The 24,201-nt window shown below is 55.1% G+C and overlaps 1 protein-coding gene across 3 annotated transcripts in view; it reads right to left on the bottom strand.

Moving 5' to 3' along the window:
• The window catches only part of TNIP1 (TNFAIP3 interacting protein 1), a 45,810-nt gene that overhangs the window by 5,042 nt on the left and 16,567 nt on the right, over positions 1-24,201 (bottom strand). For all 3 annotated transcript variants that reach the window (XM_084636511.1, XM_084636510.1, XM_084636512.1), the window contains exons 2-16: positions 18,012-18,182; positions 16,312-16,434; positions 14,917-15,005; positions 14,271-14,339; positions 10,204-10,392; positions 9,331-9,425; positions 9,068-9,158; positions 7,523-7,612; positions 5,891-5,956; positions 5,305-5,436; positions 4,283-4,411; positions 2,957-3,085; positions 2,301-2,426; positions 726-806; positions 6-203 (exon numbers count right to left, since the gene is read on the bottom strand). In XM_084636511.1, the coding sequence (XP_084492637.1) occupies positions 6-203; positions 726-806; positions 2,301-2,426; positions 2,957-3,085; positions 4,283-4,411; positions 5,305-5,436; positions 5,891-5,956; positions 7,523-7,612; positions 9,068-9,158; positions 9,331-9,425; positions 10,204-10,392; positions 14,271-14,339; positions 14,917-15,005; positions 16,312-16,434; positions 18,012-18,144 (1,740 nt within the window). In that variant the 5' untranslated portion in view covers positions 18,145-18,182. The remainder of the gene's footprint in view (positions 1-5; positions 204-725; positions 807-2,300; positions 2,427-2,956; positions 3,086-4,282; positions 4,412-5,304; positions 5,437-5,890; positions 5,957-7,522; positions 7,613-9,067; positions 9,159-9,330; positions 9,426-10,203; positions 10,393-14,270; positions 14,340-14,916; positions 15,006-16,311; positions 16,435-18,011; positions 18,183-24,201) is intronic.

Genomic DNA, 24,201 nt, shown 5'->3' with positions numbered 1-24,201 from the left:
CTCACAGGAGGGAAGTGGTGGAAGTTTTGCACTGGTGGATGGTCGCCCGGCATTGCTGACGGTGGGTACCGGATTTGATGCCAGTCTTCATAGCCATGGTAGACGTGGTGGGGCACTGGAGGGCTATACTGGAACTGGTACATGGGGCAGCCAGGGCCAAGAGGCCCCGGGACCGGCTCTGGGTGCAACCTCTCTCCAGAAACCTGGAAGAGGCAGACAGGCAGATTCAGGAGCAAAGCCAAGACATCCCAGCTTATACAGACCCCCTTCTGCCCATCTGTGCAAGTCAAACGTGCCCATCGTTGTAGCATCTGTGCACCACGAGCCCTGATCCTTGGCTCTGGCCGAGATGCACTTGGCACAAGATCCTAGGCCGAGGCAAAGGTGCCTGTAAGATCCCTTCATGTCCTCTGATCCCAGCACCAGCCAAGGGCAGGTTCAGTCCCCAGCATCACCTAGAGCAACCTCAGTGGTGCTATGGCTAGACGCCCCCCCACACCAGCCAAGCCCCGACACACCCTCTGAGCTGGGGGCACCAGTAACTCCGGCACACGTTCTGATTTCTTAGCCTCCCTAGCAGCTGTTTGGGTTTTTACAGCCAGGATCCCGAATCTCCAGGGTAGCCCTGGCCTACGCTGCTCCCCTTCCCACGGGGGCCCACGTTGCTCTGGCCAACAACCCGTCCCCAAGAGGGAAGAGCTGCTTCCGCCCACCACCCTCCATACCTGCTTGTGCTGCTTTAGCAGCTTCTTCAGTTTCTCCTTCTCCTCCTTCTCTCTCTGACAGTCGTCCTTGAAGAGCCGCAGCTGGAGGAGAGGTGGGGTCAGAACCGAGAGGGGACTTGCCGCAGTGTCGCACAGCGCCGGCCCCCACCCATGGACGCTGGCAGGCGCCGGAGAGAACTCCTGCCCACCGAGGGGAGGGCAGGGCAGGGCAGCCCAGCCCAGCAGACCGGGTGGCAGCAACTGACAGCCCCGCTGGGGCCCCGAGCCAGAGCACCGAACGCACCCACTGCCCCCACCCTCGCTGGGCAGATGCCAGTCTGTCCTTAGCATGATCCCAGGGGGGCTTTAAAATAAATCTGCAGCCTGGGTCACGGGCGCTGGCAGCGGGTGGCTGCTCGTTTCCTGCGGGGGGTTATGGCCCAAAAGGCAGGGGAATTTTGGCAGCTCCCATTCAAATGCGGGGGGTGTCCCTCAGGCCAAGCACTTAAAGCCACCTTATCAGCACTGACCGAAGCCCTGCCTGGCGCCCCCGATGCCAACAGGCTCCTGTGGGTCTCCCACCACCTGCTGCCCCGAGAGCTGCTGACCAGCTGGGCTGTGTGCCGGGGCAAGAGGGAAAGTGGGGGACAGCCCCAAATCTCCTCGAGGGGGCAGCTTCTGCAGCTCTTCAAACAGAGAGCAGCTCAAGCAGCTACTGCCTGGGGCTGCGATGGAGGAGACGGCTCGGGAGGAGAAGAGATCTTTAAAATCTCACTGACAACAGGCCCAAACCACCCTGCATTGCCCATCCTGCTCAGCACGAGCTCCCCAAGGCTGGGGGGAGCTGGCTGTAGGCCACAGCAGAGGCAAGAAAACAACTTAATCTCAATAACCTTTTAGTGACCAACCCTCAGGGCTGGTGGGAAGCCACGGCTCACAGGAAGCCTTCGTCGCGTACCTCCCCCCCACACACCGCGAAGCAAGGGGGCTCAGCTGAGTCGGGGGGAGTGCAGACCTGAACGCTGCTAGCTGACACAAGCTTTCCTGCGCTGGGGACACAGGTATATCATCGTCATAGGTGGGGATGCACATGGGATCGCAGGGCCCTGCACACTATGAATGTACGTCTGCTGTGTTTGTCTCTGCTCCCCAGCCCCTGCTGACCCCAAAGCACTATGGAAACTGCCGGCTTCTCCCACACGAGTTCCCCTTCCCCAGCTGGCATGGCCTTCACCTCCATCCCATCTGCGTGGAGCGGTAAACAAACTGCCCACACCACACACTGAAGGGCTAGATCCCCCGAGGGCCAGGAGGCAAAGACCCAGCTCGCTGGCCGATCGGCACAAACAGGGGTCAGGGAAGGATCATGCTGAGAGATCCGGCTCCATCTGCCAGTGGGTTTCCCTTGTACCCAGTCAACTCTACCAGCATTGGCTGTCTCAATGCATCCATACACATAGCAGATGCCATCACGTGGCAGAGCTGAAGGCTCGGGGCGGACTTGTCTCCCCTGCCCCCAAAACACCTTTTGACGTGAGCTTCAGAGCACAGAGCATTCTGAGCATGACTCCCCCACTCCTCACCCAGCTGCCCTACCTGGTTGTTGGAGACTGTTAACTGCTTCTTAAGTTTCTCCAGCTGCTGCTTCAACTCTTCCTTCTCCTCATTCATTCTCTCCCTGTCGCGCCGCTCCCGCTGAAAGTCCTCTTCGAAGATCTTCACCTGGCAGACAGAAGAGGCAGAGAGGGTCACCGGGCCCTGTCAGACACCTCCCGCGGGGGCCAGGGCGTGGCAGGGGAGGCACCCTCCCTGGGAGCGCACGTTGAAATTCTTCATGCCAAGCTAACCAAAGAATTCACACCGAGCCTTAGAGATACGAGACACCACCCCCAACAGTGCAAGCCCATGTCAGACCTGGCACCCCGCTGTGTGTCCCTCAGTGACACTCCCTGTCATAGGCACTTCCAGCCGAGGCCTGGATGGGGCCACGATCAGATACCACCAATGCCGTTCCTTACAGCCTCTTCCCAGCTACACAAGAGTAAAGCTAGAGGAACGTCAACGGAGTTGCTCCCCAGCTGACCATGTTGGTGAGAATCCAAGCAGAATCTGTCCCTTTAAGCAGAGAGGAGGCTGGGGCTACCTGCTCAGAGACCCGAGACCCTTCCCAGGGTCTGCGTTAAGGCTCTCTCTGCAGCCTTAGCTAGCCCAGAGAGCTAGAGTGAGAGAAAAGAGCCACAGTTCCTCCTTACCTGCTGCTTCAGGAGCTCGTTCTGGGTCAGCAGCTCGTGTGGTCTCATGCTTCCGCCTGGCTCCGTGGCGTTACTGAGTGCAGAAGGGGTGGGAGCAGGGGCCTGGACATTCAGGGCCTCCTCCAGGGCCTGAGGGGGGACAGAGGGCACCTTTAGAGTCCATAGAGCAGTGGGGCACATGCCCAGCTGGAAGAGGGCTGAGAAGGCACCCCGGGAGCAACAGATATCCAGAGTTAGTGCAGACAAACCAAGTGACCATGGTGAAGAGCACAGCCACCACCCAGGCCCTTTCTCCTCTCCTGCTCCGACTGCTGATTAAAAGAAACAAAATCCCGTGTTGTCACTGGCCCTCCCTTCCCCCCCGTCACCACTTAGACAAGCCAGGGGTGAAACTAAGGACCGAACAGAGCCCCGGTCACTATCCAACAGCGAGACGTGCCTGCCGCTGCCGTGGGATGTCTGGGCAAAGCCTCCGGCTCGTCCTGCTCAGGGCATGGCTGTGTCCCTCCAGGATTTAAACATGGGAGCGGCGAGGGGCAGGTCAGCCAGAACAGACAGAGAGGGCTCAAACCCAGAGACAGGCAGGATGGGTTTGAGGAGGGGCAGGCTGGTATCCAGACCACCACCAGAGGCAGGCTTGATGCACAAGGGGTATCTGCCAGCCAAGTGCCACAAAGGGCTAATTCCCCTGTAATGCCCCATCCCCAAAAGAGAGACAGGCCCTCCCCGCAGCTGCGCTTGCAACGTGCAGCCTGTACACTGTCAGTACAGGCTCGATCTAGGACCCTGGCGACCTGCAGCTACCAACCGATGAGCTGAAGTGCCCCCAGCTGCCCACACACTGTCTGATGGAGCCCTGAGCGGAGGTCCTCCCATAATCCCCTGGCGGGGTGCGTGCATGCACCCCTGAGCGAGGCAGATTCCATCAGAGACTCTTCCCAGGGAGGGAGAAACGTTTCTTCTGTCAGCTCAGCCAATTCCTAGAACATTAGCACTCCCCCCTCTCGGGGACCGCAGGTCTCCCCGGGCCGCTGCTCTCTGGCACTGCAGTGGCCAGGAGGTATTTCTGCGAAAGATCTTGGCTAGGAAGGCAGGACAGGGAGCAGCTGCTCTGGGTTTACTGCCCAGCTGGGAGGAGGGGGAGGAAACGGGGCAGCCGCTGCCTTGCTCTGAGGCACAGTGCATTGGATACGAGGTGCAGCCAGTGCCCGGGGAGCCAGGGGATCTGCACTTTGCCATAGGTACAGGCACACCTGTCTGAACAGGCCCTTGGAAACCAAAGGCTTATCTGGGGCGACCAGGGATGGGCGCTGCCAGGCTGCCCACCTTGTTTAGCCTCTGGATCTCCTTCTCCTGGTACTCCCTTTGCTTGGTGACCGGTGCCAGCTGCTCCTGCAGGAACCTGATTCTCTGCTTCAGATCCCTCACCTCCCCAGCCAGCCTCTCCTTTTCTGCCTGAAAGAGCAAGAGGCAGGGAGGTCAGAGGAAGGAGCAGAAGTACGTTACCCACCGCCCTTCCGCCCAGGCCTGTCGTTCCCTCCCTGGGCGTGACGGGCGGGAGAAGCCACGTGGCAGAGCGGGGCGTGAGACAGGAAGACTCATCTCTCGGTTCAAGTGCCGGGGAACACAGAGAACAGCACCTCTGCTCCCATCGGGAAGGTGCCTTCTTGCACGTCCGTGGCTCAGCAGAAGGGAGTCTAGTCAGACCTCTCTGCCCTCCCCGCTAGTAGAGCTGGCCCCTCTGGAGGGCTCAGCAGATTTCGGAGCCTCTTTCCCCCCACCCCCAGCAGACGTTTCCCTAAGTCTGACCCTCTTTCCCACCACCACACACCAGTCGGGCTTGTCAGCCTGAAAGCAGCGAGATGGGCCTGCTCCTGCTTATCAGGCCCCGTGGAGGCCCTCAGCTCTGGTGCTGCAGGGTGAGTGGCAGCCCGGTTCTTGGGGCCTGACAGGACGCAGCCTCCTTCCAACCGTTCGCTCCCATCCGGGGGAGTTTGACTACGCTGGGAGGCAGAGTGCCCCCAGAGACCCTGCATGGGGCCCGCCCGCGGCTCCAAGGCGTGGCATGCAGAAGGGTCGCTGCGTCCTCACAGAGCCTGGAGGCGAGCTACACGCCCCATCTCTCCCCACTGCCCCGGCCCAGAGTTTGGTCAGTCATTCTGCTACCACAGGGACTCTGACTCAGCCGAAGAAGCCTGGCTCAGGAGATACCTCAGGAGCCAGAGGGAGACGATGTGCTGGGAAGAGCCAGGGTTACTGTGGCAAGAGGAAGCCAACGCACAAGTGCCTGGTTTTTGCCCAGCTCCTGGGTGCGGGGAGGATACAGCACTCCCCCCGGCAGGACTCACCTCCTCCACCTCAATCTTGGATTTCGCCAGGAGAAGCTTGCGATCAAAATCCCTCTGCTTCGGCTCCCGCTCTGCCTCCAGCTCACTCAGCGCCCTCTGGGAGTCCGCCAGCTTCTGGCGGAGATCCGTGATCTGCCGGGGGACAGGGCGGCCGCGTGACCGACTGGAACGCAGCGCTGCCCGCAGCTGGTTGTGCACAGCAGAGGTGCAACCCCCACCCCTATTTGCCCACCCACCCCCGCCGCATTTTAACGTAAAACTTCCCAGAGCCTCTTCTGCTGCCTCTCCCCACCCGTGTCATGCATGAAACAGGAGGTTCCAAGGGAAAGAGATGGGCTCCGATACCAGGGTGAAGATGAGAACGGCATAGATGCCTCGGCTGGCATGGACAGAGGGGGAACGAACGGCTGTATGGGTGGGGAGAGAGGCTGGGGAAAGACGGGTGCACTCAAGGGGCTGGGGATACCCGAGTAGCCCCCATGCTGCTCCCTGCAAACAGAGGGCACACTTTCGCCTCTGAGACATGTGCAAACACAGCATCTGCCACAAGCAAACTGCGTGGCACGGGCTGGCACCCAGGAGGTACCTTCTGCTCGTACTGCTGCTTCATGGACCTGAAGTGCTGATCCCACTGCTTGTTCACCTCCAGCAGCTAGGGGGAGAAAGACACAGAGTTAACTGGGGCACAGACTCCCCTTGCCCCCCCACCGAGTGGGGCGAACGGGCGTTTGCAGTCTACCAGTCTCCTACCCACAAAAATATTCTTTTCTCTCTCAGGAGCTCTGTGTGAGCAGCGTGCCCAAGCAGAACCCAGTTCTTCTCCCGCTAGCCAGGCTCATGCTCTTCGAAGTTGAGCTGAACCATCGTTTGTAAAACCTTCATGCTTCGGTGACTTTTAGTGAGCGACTAGCAGCTCCAGCAGGAGAGACAGTAGGAATGTCACAGACAAGCACGGGGCAGGCCAGCTCTGCCAGGGCACCTCAGTCCGATCCACAGCCCCCTGCTCCCCCAGCGCTCCCCCCGCCAGGCTCTGCCAGGGCACCTCAGTCCGATCCACAGCCCCCCGCTCCCCCCGCCAGCTCTGCCAGGGCGCCTCAGTCCGATCCACAGCCCCCCGCTCCCCCAGCGCTCCCCCGCCAGCTCTGCCAGGGCGCCTCAGTCCGATCCACAGCCCCCCGCTCCCCCAGCGCTCCCCCCGCCAGCTCTGCCAGGGCACCTCAGTCCGATCCACAGCCCCCCGCCCCCCCAGCACTCCCCCCCTCCCCCGCCCAGCTCTGCCAGGGCGCCTCAGTCCGATCCACAGCCCCCCACCCCCCCAGCACTCCCCCCCTCCCCCGCCCAGCTCTGCCAGGGCGCCTCAGTCCGATCCACAGCCCCCCGCTCCCCCAGCACTCCCCCCCCCGCCCAGCTCTGCCAGGGCGCCTCAGTCCGATCCACAGCCCCCCGCTCCCCCAGCGCTCCCCCCCCCGCTCAGCTCTGCCAGGGCGCCTCAGTCCGATCCACAGCCCCCCGCTCCCCCAGCGCTCCCCCCCCCGCCCAGCTCTGCCAGGGCGCCTCAGTCCGATCCACAGCCCCCCGCTCCCCCAGCACTCCCCCCCCCGCCCAGCTCTGCCAGGGCGCCTCAGTCCGATCCACAGCCCCCCGCTCCCCCAGCGCTCCCCCCGCCAGCTCTGCCAGGGCGCCTCAGTCCGATCCACAGCCCCCCGCTCCCCCCGCCAGCTCTGCCAGGGCGCCTCAGTCCGATCCACAGCCCCCCGCTCCCCCAGCACTCCCCCCGCCAGCTCTGCCAGGGCACCTCAGTCTGATCCACAGCCCCCCACTCCCCCAGCACTCCCCCCCCGCCCAGCTCTGCCAGGGCGCCTCAGTCCGATCCACAGCCCCCCGCTCCCCCCGCCAGCTCTGCCAGGGCGCCTCAGTCCGATCCACAGCCCCCCGCTCCCCCAGCGCTCCCCCCGCCAGCTCTGCCAGGGCACCTCAGTCTGATCCACAGCCCCCTGCTACTCTCCCAGTCCTGGGCCTATCCTGAGCAGACACGTCACTGTAAGACCCCCATCATGCCAAGAGTGGGACTGCTTTGTAATGCGCGTACATTAGCACTAGGCCACCCAACTCATTCTCCGTGTGAGCCAGGCCTGGCCCGCCTTTGGGGGAAACGGCCAACGTGCTAAGCCAACAGCTCCTGTGTGTGCCGTGGTGCTCCGCAGCGGGCCCAGCTCACCTCATTACGCTGATGCTCGAGGATTTTCACCTTCTTCTCACTTGTCCCTGTCACGCCCTTGCCCGATGCTTTCTCTGACAGTGCCCCACTCTGGAAGACAGCGCAAACAGAGAACCTCAGGACCTTCCTGGCAGCTGGGCCAGACACATCCCAGAGCCAGGGAAGCGGGAGAAAAGTCCTGCGTCCAACGGCTGCCTGCCCCACCTCCCTCAGCTGTCCCCTGCCATCCCAGCGCACCTGAGAAACACAGCTCATGCTGTCTTGCACGGCGATGGCCGTCAGCCCCGCATGGCTGGGAGCAGAACCCACCCCCGTGGTTCACCGACACCAGCCTTGCGCTGGTTGTCTCTCTGCAGGTAACCAACTTGAACTTGCAGCCCAGGCAGAGTCCAGTGGCCTGTCCCCATAATCCCTTGATTCTGGCCACCACTAGCCACCCCCCAACAGCCACCCGAGCAAGCGCAGGGTAGGGCAGGGGAGAGGAATTTAGATGTCTTTAGTGTAAGGAATTGCTTTTTGGACCCCAGGAGGCGTGGGTCCCACACAGCGCCACCTGGTGTCTGCCTCAGTCCTGTCCCCACCCCCTTCTCGGGGGAAAGGGACATCTCCCCCTCTTTGAGGAAGCGGATGTGGTGGGAGCAGCCAGCCCTGCACCTACAAAGGCGGGGGACGCCTTCTAGTTCAAGGGAGATCAGCCTTCGGCTTTGGCCCCTGCTGCTTTACTGCCTCCCTTGGCACAGGAATCCGCCGCGCGCTCCTGTTGCTGGTTTGACAGAGCAATCACCCGCCCTCCCAGTCACACAGGGTTTTCAAGTCAACGGTTAGTGAGTGCACCCGCATTCACTTGGCTTCACGACCTCCTGCTGCGGAAGTAGCATCCTCCCCAGTGTGGAGAGGGGGTCTGCACCCCAGCTCCGTGGCCAAGCCCTGGTCGCCATTTCTGTGCTTTGGCCCAAGACCATTCCTCCCCTTACAATGACTTGCTCCTTTCCAGCCCAACTCTCGGCAATGGGGGAGGGGAGCAGCCGTGCTCTGCCGCTTTGCACTTCCCCGCCGCAGCAAGGTTTGCTGGTAGCCAACACTGACCCAGTGGCAGTCAGCAAGGCTGCAGGTAGCATGGCAGAATCACACCTAGCTCTGCCGTAGCTTTATGTCCCTCCCTCCAAAATAAGCCTCTTAAAGAAACAAATACTTGCACATGTTCCAAGCTTAGGGCCTGTTTTCCCACCCTGGAGCCCTCCTTCTACAGAGGGTGACTGCTGGAGTCAGGGGCACCACCCCAGCAACACGGGTCAATGGGGAGAATCGGGCCCTGGAAGTTTAAAAATATCAGCCTATGAAGGGTTAAAGGATGCTTTGAAGATAAATGGGGGGGTTTGCCAAGAGGGCTTCCTGGCACCCTCCAGGATCACACTGTGCTCTGGACTTGGGACTCCATTCCAAGGTGCGATCAGGGTATTGTTGCAAAGGGTGGGAGCTATCCCTGTGGCGTGGGAGCTGTCCCAGGATGGCACAGGGAAGAGGAAGTGTCTTGGCTGCTCCTACCTGCTGCTGGCCAGCGCTCTCCACACCGTCCCCTTTCACGCCCACCTTGTTGCTCATCATCACCATCTTCCTCAACTCCAGGTTCTCACACCTTTGCAGCGGAAAGAGCACAACAGAAATGCAGATTGAGAGACCCTCAAGGATTCATACAGCAACCAGCATTTGACGAAGTTAACCATCAGGGCAGGGAAGATGCTCAATTCCCTCCGATCCACCCCACCACCAACCGCCTCTTGCCCAACCAACATCCTTCCTGCTCTCACCTAAGCTTCTCCGTAGCCTGGTTCCTCTGCTCCAAATCCTTCTCCAGCTTGGCCCGCAGGTCCTCGTTCTCATTACGCAGTTGCTCACACAGCGTCTGCCAGAGGAACAGCAAGTGGCTTTAGGCTCATGCTTCACACAGTCCCCTTGACATACAGTGAAAGTGCATTCCAGCGACAGAACCCCCCTTGGTTTAACAAGGCCAGGTCCCTGCCCAGCATGGCCAACTGGGCAATATGACTTGGTCTCTCCTCCACTAATGCGACTGGAGGAGAGAAGCGCACAGACACCTATCCCTTGGGCACCACACATCTCGCTCACAGGCAGAACATGACCTCAGGCCTTCAAAGGGTGGTCCTACAGCGGCCAACCCTACTAGAGACCATAGGAATCGAACCAATGGTCCAGCTAACCCAGCAGCATGTCTCTCGGCAGCATCTGCCATCAATGCTTCTGAGGAAGATGCAAGTCATTCTATGGCCAATAGTGAGCAATTATATAATCAAGCTGTCCATGAGAGAGATTTCCCCCTTGCCCCAGGCACTTAGTGCTTTGGTCATGGCTGGAAGTGGGAAGAGACAAGGGGATGCTGCACAAGAGCAGGCTGGACACAGATGAGCCTGCAGTTTCCCCACACACAGATAGCAGGGGGACACAGAGAAGAAAAGATCGAAGGAGGGACTGGTGTGGTGGAGGGGGAAGAAATGAGGAGAGGAAAAGGGAGAGTGCAGAGAAAAGCAGCTAGGCAGTGCTCCCCGGCGGAGGTCCCTGCAGGATTTACATGGAGGGAGGGGGCAAGAGCAAGTTTCCTAGGCATGCCTACGGCGGACAGATCCCACAGGCCTCTCTGCTGTGTGCAGAAGGAATGTCCCTACCTGCAGAACGGACGTCCTCTGCTCATTCTTGTGCACTTTGGAGGCCAGGCGGTTAAACTCCAGGGCCATGCGCCCCAGGTGAGCCAAGACCTGGTTCTTGTCCGGCTCCTCGGCGAAGACACTCAGGGTGCTCTCCAGCCGCTGCAGGTGCAGCATCAGGTTAGTGTCCTCGTTCTGCAGCTCTGCCTCCTGGGAGAGGAATTGCAGGTGGTCAGAGAGGTCAGCCCGGCAGCCTCGCACCGTGGAGCTGAGGGAGAGCAGGGCTGTGCAAGGGAGGAGGCAGCCAGCCACTCAGGCAGCCTCTCTTGGCATGTCAGCAGCACCTTCCAGCCAGGGCTCTCAAGTGCGGAGTTAGCCTCACCTCGGCCCTGCCAGGCGAGCACTCCCTGACAAAGCACTTGGTTAAAGGGGAGTGAAGGTAGCTTAGCAAGCACCTTCCAGCAGGTAGAAGATAGCAGCCAAACCCAGAAGCCTCTGAGAACTGGTGCTCATCCTCCCGCTGAGATGCCCAGCGGCAAATGAATGTGGGGCCAATTCAGACCCCTAAACAGAACCCAACAGAGCATCCATACAGCACAGGGGATTTACGGGGGTTCACCCCGGGGTCCTCCTTTCTCGACCTAATTCGCACTTCTCCCTGCTGAAGGAACAGTGTCTCCCTCCACGCAGGACTCTGAGCCTCCAGTGCCCTCTAGTGGCTTCTGTGTGACTAGACAACGGTGCCCTTCTACATCCCAAAAGACACTACAATGAAACCCAAGTGGCTACCAGAATTCTAGGATCTCCCGGCTTCTCTCTCCATCACCCATCCCACACAGGCAATGCTGGCAAGCACCAGTCCCAGCCTGCCCTCAATGGCCAGCCAGAACGCACCTGTGCCCTGCCAGTGAGATCTGAACCAGCCCGGTGCAGGTTTTTCCCCACCGGCGTCTCCATTCAAGGACAGTCCCCTGGGAGACATACTGTGGGTAGCCCTGGGATAACACAGGAATCTTGGCGCGTAGGAGAGCTCGCCCAGACGACTCGGTACACAACCCTGCTCTGGCTGTGGTGCCAATCAAATGCCAGAGTCCAGGGAGATTCTCCAATGCCCCGCCTCTTGGGGGACAAGTAAGCAAACGGGACCCAATGGGCGGCGACTCCTCTTGCCCCCACCTCGCTGAGAAGTGCCAGAAGGTGCCGCTTTTGAGTTACACACTGGAACAAGTTCAGCTTGTGCTACCTGGTGCGGTATGGGAGCTGGATCCCCTGGACCTGCTCCGGCCTCGCTCAGAACTTGTCTCATCCGTTTCCTCTCCGTCTCACTGCTAGCGCCAGGTCCTCCTCCTCTGTAGCTCCTGGTATATGGGCCGGCCTTCCTGCAGCCCTCCACTGCTTCTCCAAGCTCAGCTGGGCGCAGCTCCCTCTCTTGCCTCTACCACGTAATTCCTCTCTTCCGCTGGGCTTTGTCTCTGCCGTTGTCCTGCTCCCAGTAACCCCAGGGCATGTGGGGATCCAGGTCCCAAGACAGACACTTGCCGAGATTGGCCCAGGCTGTATTTATCGTGGCCGGGCACACCTGCCGGCGTGCGTCACCCCGCACACCCACTTACTTAAGCACATGTTGACAGAACTCCCGGTTGCACCGTTCAGCTACTGAGTCCTGACTTGCCCTAAGCAATTGTGGGTGTTTAGCTGTTTGGTAACCTAGGAGACCGAAGACATCTTCTGGAGCCATGACTCCCAAGAGGGAACAGGTCTCACCCTGTGTGCCACCTGGCCAGTCCACCAAGAATGGGGCCTGCCCCGGGCAGAGTCTTGTGAGCCTTTCACCTTCTAAGAGAGCCTGGCACCGCTCCCCGGGCTGTCTGACTCACGCCCCGCCCCGCCCCACCCCACCCCCCTGTCCTTTTGCCCCCATGGCCCCGGGAAATCCCAGAATTGCAGGAGTCCACATCCACCTCTCACGCGTCCCGTGGCTGACTCAAAGGGGAAAGCGAAAAAGCAACATCCCCCAGCTTCACAAACCACAGGCCGTCCTCAGCCCTGTGACTTTTTGGCCCCATCAGCTTTTATCACCGTTAGCAATGCTGCTGAGGAGGGCACCCTGTCTGGGCACACCATGCCTGGCTCGCACTCAGCACTGTCAGCCTTCATATCTGCCCAGCCAGGTAGCACACAGGTCAGCTGTAAAGCCCCCCTGCCACTCAGACAAGCCAAGAGAAAACTGGCTAAGACAACGGCAAGCAGTAAAGTTACTGGAGCAAACTCCATTCCCAGCATCTGCCGGGGGAGCTGCTGGTATGTGGAGGTAGCTCCCTGCTATTCCAGCCCCAGCACCAACTAGCAAAGGGCGTGACAACATAACACGCTTCTGACTTTCATCACTCCACCTCATGTGTCTGCCACACATGCACCCAGCCACCCTCTTGCCTGCTCCTGGTTTCTCTCTGTGCACACTGGTTTCCTCTTAAAACGGGGTGAGTTTCCCTATGGGGTTTAAATCGGTTGAGCTGGCACCTCTCAATGGACGGTGGAAGCTGGACGGATATAAGCTGATTTCAGAGCATCCACACACAAAGTCGCACTGGATTAAACAAACCGCTATAAGTCACAGCCTTTAGTGAAACTGGTGCAAATGTGTTCGTGGGCTGGGCCTCGCACAAACCCGGGGACCTGTCCCAGTGGAGCAGCACGGGTTTCTGGGATCTGGCACTGGGGCTGTTTTTATCCAACAAGAAGCTATTCTCTTTACTGTCCTATTTCCCTCCCCTGCCCCGGATGCTGCCTGGCTCGGACACAGTGGTCTGGACCCAGAGCAAAGGGTGCAGCGACTCGCTCCACCATAGTGCCGGCAGAGTGGGAAGGATTCCCCCCTTGGCAGACTCTGGGAACCAAAACACAGGTACAGTCAGTAAGTGGACACTAGGGGGCGAGTGCCCCCTTCCTCAGCAGCTCAGCTCCTCCTCGTTCGGACAGCTCAGTCTGAATCAGCCTGCTAGGTACTGCAGCCTGCGGACAGACTCCCAGGAAAACATCCCCAGCCTGCTCAAAGCAACAGGGTGGGCGAGAAGGGCAGGGAGGCAGTGACTGGCAATGCTCTCAAAGGATGTGCTCCCCTTAGACCTGTAGATTTGTTCTGGGACTCCTGTCAGGGATACAGCCAAGCTTACCACAGGCCGGCTGAGGGCAGGCTACCCGATGGGCCTCAGTCGGGACCCTGCCCTCCCAGCTCTGCTGTGCCAGCAGCGGGCACGTGCTGAGCCGAGCCTGCTAGCCATGTGGAGTCCTATGGTGGTTTTCACAGGGATAGTTAACAGGGGGCTAAGAGGATCCTAAATAGGTCAGGGTGGGTGAAAAAATCCCATCAACTATGTGTGGGGCAGGGGGACAGTGCGGGGTGGGGGCAGGGGGCGAAATAACCCAGCGATTGTCAAGTTGCGCAGAGACCGAAAGGGTTACGAAACGTGCAGCACCAGATTGCTCCAACGATTGCATCACTCAGGACTTTACGGCCCCTTTCTTCAGCCCCGAGGCGCCCGGTTTCCCAGGCCGATGGCCTGCCCCCCTGGCTGAACGCCCAGCTGCACAGAGCCTACGGCACCTGCCCAGAGGGAAGTCACCAGCGCCGGCCCATTTGCATAAGTGAGCAACGAGGCCCTTCTGCAGCAGCCTCATGCTTTCCGACCACGTCCTAGGAAATCGGCCAAGGAAAGCAATCACACGGCGGTTCTTGTGTGCGCCCCGCAGCTCCCGTGCATCACACCAGGGACTGAAACGGGGCGAGGCGATGGGGAGAATTGGCTGGCTGCTCCTCTGGCCTTGCTACTCCCTTAGACAAGCTGGGAATCAGCACTCTAGTCCTAGCTACTGCCCCTGATCGTCCACCACCTACCCGGCCTTCATTCCCATTCAGGAAGAGCAAATCCTGTCAGTGTAGGTGAAACCAAAACAAACAGCCTTGCCCATCTCACACAGTCCCCACCGCCTGCCCGTGGACACGCTGTGCCCCCGCTGGTTACTAATAGCTCTGTCTCAAGTCCCAAATGAGCTTCCCCCCAAGGAACCGAGCTGGCAGGATGACTCACCGACTTCCTGCTCTCCTGGGAAAACCTCTTGTCCTCACCAGATACAATTTCGAACTCTGACGAAGATCCCTGAAACAGAAGAGAGGGGAGTCAGGCCCCCACCAGGGAAACCAAATCCTGCGATGCTCCGTCACAGCAAAAGGGAGGACGGAGATTATGGGGGCAGCAGGGAAGAGAGATATTTCCCCGTTCCGCCAGCTAGCTTAATGCACAGGAATGGTTTGGGCCAGCGGGTCAGCTCTTTAAGCCGCTCTATGCATTGTAAAGATGATCCTCCAGGTCTGGGGACTCGAATCCAGTGACAGACAGGTTTCCCCACAAACAGAGAGCAAGTCCTGTGTCTACAGGGGTCAGAGTTGGGATGGAAGCCCCTGAAGGGAAAGTGAATGGGCGTAGATAACGGTAGCTGGCTCTGCATTCTAATGCTGTAACGCAGAGCAGCGGTTGCAATTACATGCTAGTCTAAAGCCACAGACTCACAGTCCATTCTATCACTGATGTGGGAAACAAAACAGGGAGAAATTCTACCCCTTCGACGTGTCTGTTTCCTTAAGTCTCCGAGTTTGTTTTGTTTAATTGCCTGATAATTTCAGGGTCTGGGCTGCTAAGGGTTAACAGGCAAATGCCCCCCTTTCATCAGACTTACAGTGGATGGAGGCTTCTGAGCTTCTGTATCCTGCTCCTTCTCAGCTTTGCCTGGACCCGCGGGGGACAGGCGGGGCTCTGGTTCACCTCCTGTAAAAGGCAGAGGACACCACAGCTGTGAATGTTGGTAAACAGGAGAGCAGTGAATAGGCAGAGACCAGACAGGCTAAGAAGTCAGAGAGAACCATGATTTCCAGCTAGTGGGACAAGACAGAAACCTCCATCCCGTTCCCCGGAGCGGAAAGGGAAATCAGGCTTCCACTGGGTGAAATTCTGCACTGGCAACAAATGTTACTCAGCTGGCCCGATCCCTTCCCCCTGGCTACAAAACAACAGTGTTTTGTAACATCAACAGGTTGCAGAGAGAGGTCAGACTGCAGACTTTCCTCCCACCTAACCCACAGCAACGGACTAACAGGCACTGAGGAACGGCTTCCAACCTTGCCCAACCTTCTCCTGTCTCTTTACCCTGGCCAGTGACTGCTCGGTGGGTAAGTGGCCCAGGTAGCGCCCTGCAAATGCAGACTGTGTGCATTAACTCCCAGGCGTTTGCCTTTGGTCAGTCTGCTTTGTCAGGTAAAGTGGCTGGAACTTCCCCTGTTCGGATGCTTCACACAGCTATCCTGAAAGGTCAGGTCCAGGGCTTAGATAGTCTCTTTGCAGCCCGTCCCTGTCTCATCAGCCAGTCCCTGTGAGCGGACAACTTTAAAATAACAGCCGTCACACAGGCCTTGCCCATTCATGGATATGCTTTGCCGGGTGCAGGGCACCATTACCTCCCCGCAAACTGAAAGCCTCAGGCAGGTGCGGAATTTGCTCCCTACCCCATGCAACTCCATTGACTTGACTGGAGCTTCTCCCCCGCGCCCCCCCAATACAGAAGGCTGTTACATTAAGAACATAAGAAAGGCCAATACTGGGTCAGACAAAAAGTCCATCTAGCCCAGTAACCTGTCTTCCAACAGTGACCAATACCAGGTGCCCCAGAGGGAATGAACAGAGCAGGTGATCCATCCTGTCGCCCATTCCCAGCTTCTGGCAAACACAGGCTAGGCACACCATCCCTAATATACGTGCACTAGGGAAGGTTAACGGGCAGGCCAGATGCGACTTGCCAAACTTTGCTCTGACCTTCTCCCTCCACAAATGCAGAGCAGCGGTTGCAATTACATGCTAGTCTAAAGACACAGACTCACAGGCCATTCTATCACTGATGTGGGAAACAAGGACACCTCACAGGCCATGCAACTCCCTGGGAAATCAGGGTCAGAGGCGTGTGTGTGTACGTACGTATGTACATCCAGCCAAGTGTGAATCTGCTCAGACAAATACTTTATGTCCTCTTCCTGAATCTGGAGAGGACGGCTCTCCCTGGGTAAGCCTCCCACCTTCATACCTGTTATTTCGGACAGTTTGTCAAAAGAGGAAGACGACCTCAGCATCTCATTGTCCTTCACGAGGTCCTCCACCTTCTGCCGCAGCTTTGATGCTTCCATTTGGGACTCTTCCAGCAGTTCTCCTAGTGTATACAGTAAACAGAGGAGTTCGCATTTCCTGGTATTTACCCTTCCCTAGTATATAGCTGCCATGCCCCAGAGGCCAGTTCCCCAGGCCAGCCTGCATAAATCCCCTCCCCAACTTGTATTTCACAACCAGAAGAAATGGAAATGTCCCACATGGCCTTCTTCACCCAGAAATAATTCTTCCCAAGCAAATAATCCCACCCTGGAACTACAGTTGTTGCTTCTCTGCCACAGAGGGACTCTGGCATGGAAACATCAAGGACAGCACATCTTACAGGGGAGATTTTGTATTTCCTATGTCTTCTTCAGTTTTTAAAAGCTCTGCTCTTAAGCCAGAGAACCTCACTCTGGGCCAGGAGGGTCCCTTTTCCAAGCCCTTTAATCTCCAGTGGGTAATACAACAACAAGACCTAATCTTTTCCCACACTCAAGCATCTTGTCAGGTGTCTCGGAATGGTGCATCGCAGTCTTCTGCTGCCTGTGAACTCTCAGATGTTACTACACATCTACACTCCAGTGGCACAGTGACAGTCCCGCAGTTGTGGCGTGGAGTCGCTGCCTACAGCGACCAAGGAATCCCGTCTTCTTAGCGGTGACTGCACCAGGCGCTACACCTAACCCCGGCACACAGCAGGCGAAATTTCTCACTGCTCTGAGCGATGTAGCTAGGTCGAGCTAATTTTTCAGTGTGGATCAGGCCTTAGTCTGCATTATTTGGGTCCACAGGGCCAAAAGATTCCCCTACTTGTGCAGCGCAGAAGCCAGCAGTGAGGTGGACTAAGTGTAATCAGGTCCCACTACAGCAAGAGGGGGAAAAAGCCGTCAAACGGATTGGGGGTGGGAAGCGTCAGGTGGCAGCTCAACGTGAGCATAACCTTATTTAAAAGTAAACGCTAGCTGGATCATGGCTCCTGAGGTACATCACAGAAAGATGCCGGAGGAGCTGAGCACCCTTAAGATACTGCTCAATTCTCGTCCATGCATCAGCACAGCAACCCATCCATTTAGCACAGACCACGGGCCTGTCCGTAGGCTACACCAACAGCAAGTGTCTCAGCCCCTTCGCACGTCCCTGTGCGTAAGCCAAGAGATCCTGCCGGCACCATAGCAGATTTTACAGAGAGCCAAGAGCTTTGCGTTGCCTTCTCAGTGACGAGCTAGCCCCCGCTGCGGGTATGCCCAGCTGCGCCCCTCGCTGCAGAATGGCATAATTCATACCTGGAAGGGGTTTCCCAGGCAGGGAATTACCCCTTGGGTATCAGTTGTCCAGGGCATGTTCAGGAAAGGTTAAGAGGGGCTACACATTGAATACATAGTCCCAGTTTCCAATGCCCCAGCTAGGGAGTGTTGCAGAGCCAGCAATTGCACCCTGGGGTGGGGAAAGAGAGGGGTGTCTCTCTGTAGCACCCCCTCTAGCTGATGAAGCAGTCAGAGCACCATGCACTTTTGGATGTGGCATCATGGCTGCAAGGCAAGGGTCTGTCACAGGGAGGCAGCGGACTCTCCAGAAAGGAGAAGGATAAAATAAAAGCCACGCCCCCTACCCACACAAGTCCAGCACCACAGCAATTACCTAGAGACTTTATCCCCTGCATCTTCTCCTTCAGCCGGGTGTTCTCCTCCACCAGCCGCTCAAAGGCTGCGGCCGCCTCTTCCTGTGTCCCCCCACCAGGGTCGTAGATGCGGTAGGGTCCTTTCCCTTCCATGTCTGCAGTTTAATCATCTACCTCCCAACCAGCCATCCCTGAAAGGCAACAAATCAGAAAGTCACCCTTCCCGACCCGAGCCCCTTGAAGTGTGAGAACGGCCCTGGGGTACCTCACGCCCTAGCCCAGATCTCACAGGGCTCATCAGCATTTGGGTTCCAGCAGCTGCCAGACACAGCTATCTCCAGTTGGCCTGCTCACGATAGCTATATGTAAATGTCACCAGAGGTGGGTGGGTGGCTGGCTGCATGTGTTACAGTGGGTTAGTGCACTCCCTGGCCTCGCTGCAGACCTGCGTTTGAAGCCTGGTTCAGTTCAGCAACAATGAGCACACTGGTCTCTGTTGCTGGGTGTGGCTCAGCCACAGGACTGGGCACCAACTGGCAGGCCCCTGCTCATGGACAAAGCCTGTCCCGCCACTTCCTTTCGCCCTGTCCCCAGCATGCACAAGTGCGTTGCTGGTGTTCAAAGCCACATGGAAGCATCACAGCAGATTCTTCTCCTGTACCCTCCATCATCTCTCACCCATTAACGCAAGCTACAGCCCCTCTCAATTGCATTTACTCACATTCAGAAACTCTGGTTATTTTGGACCCCCAGCATTGTGTTTGCACACCTTTCCCTTAGAGAAAACATCTGTGGGACAGGAGCAGAGCCAGTTAAGGGCTGCTCTCTGCATAGTTTTTGCACCAATTTAACTAGCTCAATTCAGAAACCGATATCATTAAATCGGTGAGACACCTGTGAGCAGACCAACCCCAAGATGGTTTATTGCAATTATCTTTTGAAGCTTCTGAGTGATACACGTTAGTCCTACACCCAGTTTGCACTCAGGTCATTCTTTCCCCGCTACTGACTGGCCCTTTGCTCCAATCTCCTTCTCCACCTCCCTCAAAGTCATTTCACCGCAGTCTCATTCCACTTGGTCATGCCTGTTCCTCTCCCCTTCCTCCTTAGAGCTGCTGGGCTCTCCTGCTCTTTGGCCATGTGGTTAACACTAGAGCTGGTTAAAACATTTTTTTTTTAAAAAGATCACAAGAGCCGTGGAAGTTGTTTTCATCACAGTTTGACAGATCAAGTTTGTTTGTTTTTTAAAGAAACGTTCCAAGGATATGGGTTTTTTTGTAAAGTGACATTTTCTAAAATGATTTTTTTCAGTTTTGACAAGATTCCCGCCACATGACTAAACAGATCAAGTAAACCTGTCAGTGCAAACAGAACAGAGAGAAAATTGCCCCACAGAATCCCCAAATTGAAACCCTCACAAAGGGAAACCAAAAGATAAGAGGGAAAAAATCTCCATGAAAAATTTGTAAAAGACTGAGAAAGAGCAGAATGGTTACATGAATATTTCCGTTGCCAGAAAATGGCCACATTTTTTAATTACAAGTTTTTTAATTACGAGTAAACGCCTTCAAACAGCTCTCAAACACACAGCTTAGTCCTGTCTGTGTTGCAAGATCAAACTCTGTTGGGCTCCACCCTGTTAGATCCATCTTCTGCAATTCACTAGATGATGACCAAAAAGAAAAGGAGTACTTGTGGCACCTTAGAGACTAACAAATTTATCTTAGCATATGCTTTTGTGAGCTACAGCTCACTTCATCGGAAGCATGCTATAGCTCACGAAAGCTTATGCTCAAATAAATTTGTTAGTCTCTAAGGTGCCACAAGTACTCCTTTTCTTTTTGCAGATACAGACTAACATGGCTGTTACTCTGAAACCAGTCATAGATGATGACCGTGTCAACACAGAACCACAGATCGGGCTCTGAGACATCTCAGATAAGCCCAATAGTTCGTTAAATAGGATTTTTGGCCCCAGGTGCCTCCTGGATACATTCCATGGCCCAACCCAGACATATTCCCAGGTGGAAAAAACAGTCTGTGTTAAGTTAACCAGTTATACAAGAAACAAAAGGCCTGGGGAACCACTAAGTTATTTGCTGGGCCTAAATACCTGGACGTGGCTCAGCCGTGTGCAGAGAATCAGGTAGCGGTGGGCGAGGGGAGAAGAGAGAAAATAGCTGACACCATGACATTTATTTATTAAGCCACCATTTTTATGGATTTCTCAAAAAAAATAAATAAAAAAATAAAAAAAAATCACACCACTGGCTGGCTTTCTGCATCAGTTAAGTGAAACACTCCTTCTTTAAGCTCCAGGAACACCTTTGCCAGCTGCTACATGGCAATCAAAGGCTGCTAAATTACATTTAATACTTCTCAAATTACTTTTCCAGGTAAGCAATGGCTGTAGTAGTCACCACAGGGATGTTATGAAATTGCGAACGGGGTGGAGCGGCTACCTGAGAATCACTGTATCATCACAAGTTCCACGCTAGAGCTGGTCAGGAATTCTTCCACAAATAGTTTTGGTTTTTTACCCCCAAAATGCCAATTCATCAAAGCCAAATCTGTTCACAAAACAGGGGCTGGATTCGACAAATCTCCTAACTCAAAAACCTGGGAAAAGAAAAGATTTGAGATTGTCTAAATGGACATTTTACCATTTTCAAAACAGGAAGTTTCACGTGTTTTAAACAAAATGACTTTTTGTTTTGAAATTTTTAGTACATTTATATTTAAAAAAAAAAAAAAAAAGGAAGAAAGGAAGGAGAGCCGTTCAAAGAACAAAGATCAAAATTGAATCAAGATCTTTTGATTGAGCCAAATTTTTTTCCAGGTTTTCCACTGGCAAAAATTTTCAAGTTTTTGATTTTTCATCCCGGTTCGGGGCTGGGAATTTTCTCGATATCTCACATTTTTGTGGGACAGGAAAGCTCTAGTCCACGCTCTGAAAATTTGAAGCCCCCTGGCTTGAGGCACAGAGATACTTCCAAGTTTACATAACCTGCCTGTCAGCGGGATCAGGGACTTTCCAGATGACAATTGCCACCTGACAGGATCTGCAACCAGAATAGCAATTAACTCACTGATTGTTTGAAGATAATTAACATGACCTAGGGAGGGACTTTTCCTCCAGAGTAAGGTTTAAAAAACTGGTAGTTAGAATGCACTGGGACCCTAAAGGCACAGCTCTGCGCACTTTCCCTTCTCTCAATGGATGTATTTCACTAACCAGGACTGGATTCCAACAACGCCCACTACGATACAATTTGTGTCCTGGGTTGGAGGCCCAGGAGAAGATTTGCAGGTCCAGTCCCTCTGCTTACTTCTTTGGAGTGCTGCGAGTGCATTATCTTATCACGAACATGTCGCAAAGGCCTCCAGCGCACTGCAGTTAACACAGGGCAAATCCCACATTCCATTTCCGCCACCGGCAGCCCTCGTGAAAGAGGAAGTACTGAATCCCAGTCTACAAGTACCGACATGGGGAACAAATATTTAATAACGGGCTCTTCAATCTAGCAGGTCTAACACAATCCAACAGCTGGAAGCTGAAGCTAGACAAATTCAGACTCGAAACAGGCATCAATTTTTAACACAGTCAGAGTAATTGACCATCGGGACAACTTACCAAGGGTTGGGGTGGATTCCTCATCACTGACCATTTTTAAATCAAGATGGGACGTTACTGATAAAGCTCCACTCTAGGAATTATTCTGTGGAAGTTCTATGGCCTGTGTTATACAGAAGGCCAGACTAGTTGATCAGAAAGATTGCATGGCCAGAAGGGACCAATGAATCCATAAGGAGAGACAGCAATGATAGACAGGCACTGAGCGAGCCCCCTGACCCCTCCACAGCACATAGCTCTCCCAGTGGACCGCCGTCGTGGCCAGCAGCACCTTCTGCCATTCCAGCCCCGACCTCCCTGGGCAGAATCATGCCCAGGCACATGGGCAGCTTGCATGAGGTACATGGACGCCCACAGTAAGGCACCAAGCCTAGATGTTAAGACTGGTGCTTTCTGTACCCTGAGGGAGTTAAGACACCACATCTCCAAAGGGAAGACAGGTGCACTCTGACCTTCCAAGTGGGTGAAAAGCAGCCAGAACAGTCACTATCTTCTCAGCTGCTGCCAGACCAAAGGCTCTGTTTCTGTAGCATGCAGGAGCAGCTGACAGGAAGCTGTCCAAAAGCCATGGCAGTTTCAGTACCTGCTGACCTCCCCTAAGGAGCAAGACATCATCCAGCACTGGGAAGTGCTCAGCACTGTCAGATTGAGCGTACCACAGAAGAGATGCACCGAGGGCTAAGTTCTCCCTCGTTATCCAAGAATCAAACATTTGGTTGCTAAGCCTCATTGGACTGGGTGATTTGGAGGGCAGGTGGGTTAATGCACAGGTCTCTCTTGAGAGAATGAGCCATAGAGAACCATTGTCCTAAACTAATGATTCCAATAGCCAGAGGTTGGCTGACTGGGGAGACTTCAGCCACCTGTAGCCTCATATGGATGGCAGCCTCTGCCTGCCTGAGTCTGCTGATGGCCTAGAACAGTAGTTCCAAGCCATCCATCTCTGTCACCTCTGAAGTCTAATGAGGGCAATTCAAAAGTCAAGGTTATTAAGTGTTTCCCCACCAATCAGAAGTGGTATTTAGGCCCAGCTCATTGTGACACACACGGCGTCTCTCTGTCTCACAGAGTCCAAGTCAAGGCTCTTTCTGTCACACCCAGCCCCCACGATCCTCCTGCTGTTCAAGACTCCACAGGTGCCTTTGTTAATCCCTGGGGCCCTCCCATCCCCTCTGACTCAAGGCCACTAGAAGTTTTGTTCATGTTCTGAGGTAGGGCCAGAAGGAGCTGTGAACTTCACCGTTCCTCAGCCCCGAACTGACGAGAAACGTGGGGTGTTTTTTGTTTGTTTTTTTTTCAAGCTGTCCTGGTCTTTTCATCAAGCGATGACGACTCCTCCCGAGTTGTGAGACTCTCCGAGGGGAGAGCACAACAACCTCAAGAGAACCGGAGGGAGAGGACACAGTCACGCAAGGCAGACTGCGGTCACCTGCCCACCAGCTCCGTTCTCAGCCTGCTAGAGTAGAGGGTCGGGGCACAGAGACCTTTCAAAGGAGGGCTTTTATAACAACTCAGCACAAGAAGAAATGAGAGGATGAGAGTGGGTGGGGGAGAATTCAGATTAAAGATCAAGAGTGTCACATGTCTAAATAGCCACATTACAGTGTCTGGGAGAAAAATACAACCCAATGAGCCATCAGTGCCAAGTCAGCAGCATTGGGGATTAGTAACGGGGGGGACAGCTCTTGCTCTTTCGTTAAGAACAAGAAGGAGCTTCTCTTCCTCTCCCTCATTCAGTTCTCTCCCCATGCCCGGTATGTTGACTGTAGAGCTAGTCAGGCATTTTCAGACAACTGTTTTTCATCAGAAAATGCCAATTAGTTGAAACCGAAACCACTCGGGGAAAGGGTCGTTTTTCTACAAAAATAAATAAAAAAAAATAAAATAAAAAATTTTGAGTTGAACAAAATTGTCAAAAAGTTTCATTTTGACATTCCAGGTTGAAATCACTTTTTGTTTTAAACTTAAACTAATTATAGTAAAGAAGCAATAAAAATTGGTCAAAATTGACCCAAATGGGATTATTTTTTTATTTTTCAGTTTGTGAAAATTTCCTTGGTTTTGACTTTTCAGCCCTATTTGAGACAGGTCATTTTTTCAACATCTTGAATATTTTCATGGGACAGTAAAACTAGTCCGGTGCTAGCCCTTGCTTAGAGTTCTCCCTCCTGTCTCACTCTACTTTAACTAGCAGGCAGCACCAAAGCAGATTGAAAAAGGAAAGGCAGAGAGATCAGGGTTGCGAGGCAGGACTCCTGGGTTCCCACCATATCCCTAGCACTGACTTGCAGTGATGCCCCTTCTGCAAAATGAGGATCACGCTGGCTTAGCGCCCATTCAGGTGTGACAGGGACTAGTTAATGGTTGCTGAGCACTCTGGAAAGCATAAAGGCAATGGGCATTAGATCAAGGGTCTTCAAGGCAAGGTCTCTCCAGTCTGAGGTCTGAGCAGTGTTCAGCTGAGTCCAGTCCTACACTGTACCACACATTCCAATAATAATGCCAGGAAAAATTCCAGCATGGGATTTTTCCAGAACTGCCATACTCAAGTGGGGAGTGTTCCCAAGCAAAGTCTC

The sequence above is a fragment of the Lepidochelys olivacea genome (assembly GCF_965140295.1).
Source record: "Lepidochelys olivacea isolate rLepOli2 genome assembly, chromosome: 8".
In the NCBI taxonomy this organism is placed as follows: domain Eukaryota; kingdom Metazoa; phylum Chordata; order Testudines; family Cheloniidae; genus Lepidochelys; species Lepidochelys olivacea.
This window is presented reverse-complemented; position numbering and strand designations above follow the sequence as displayed.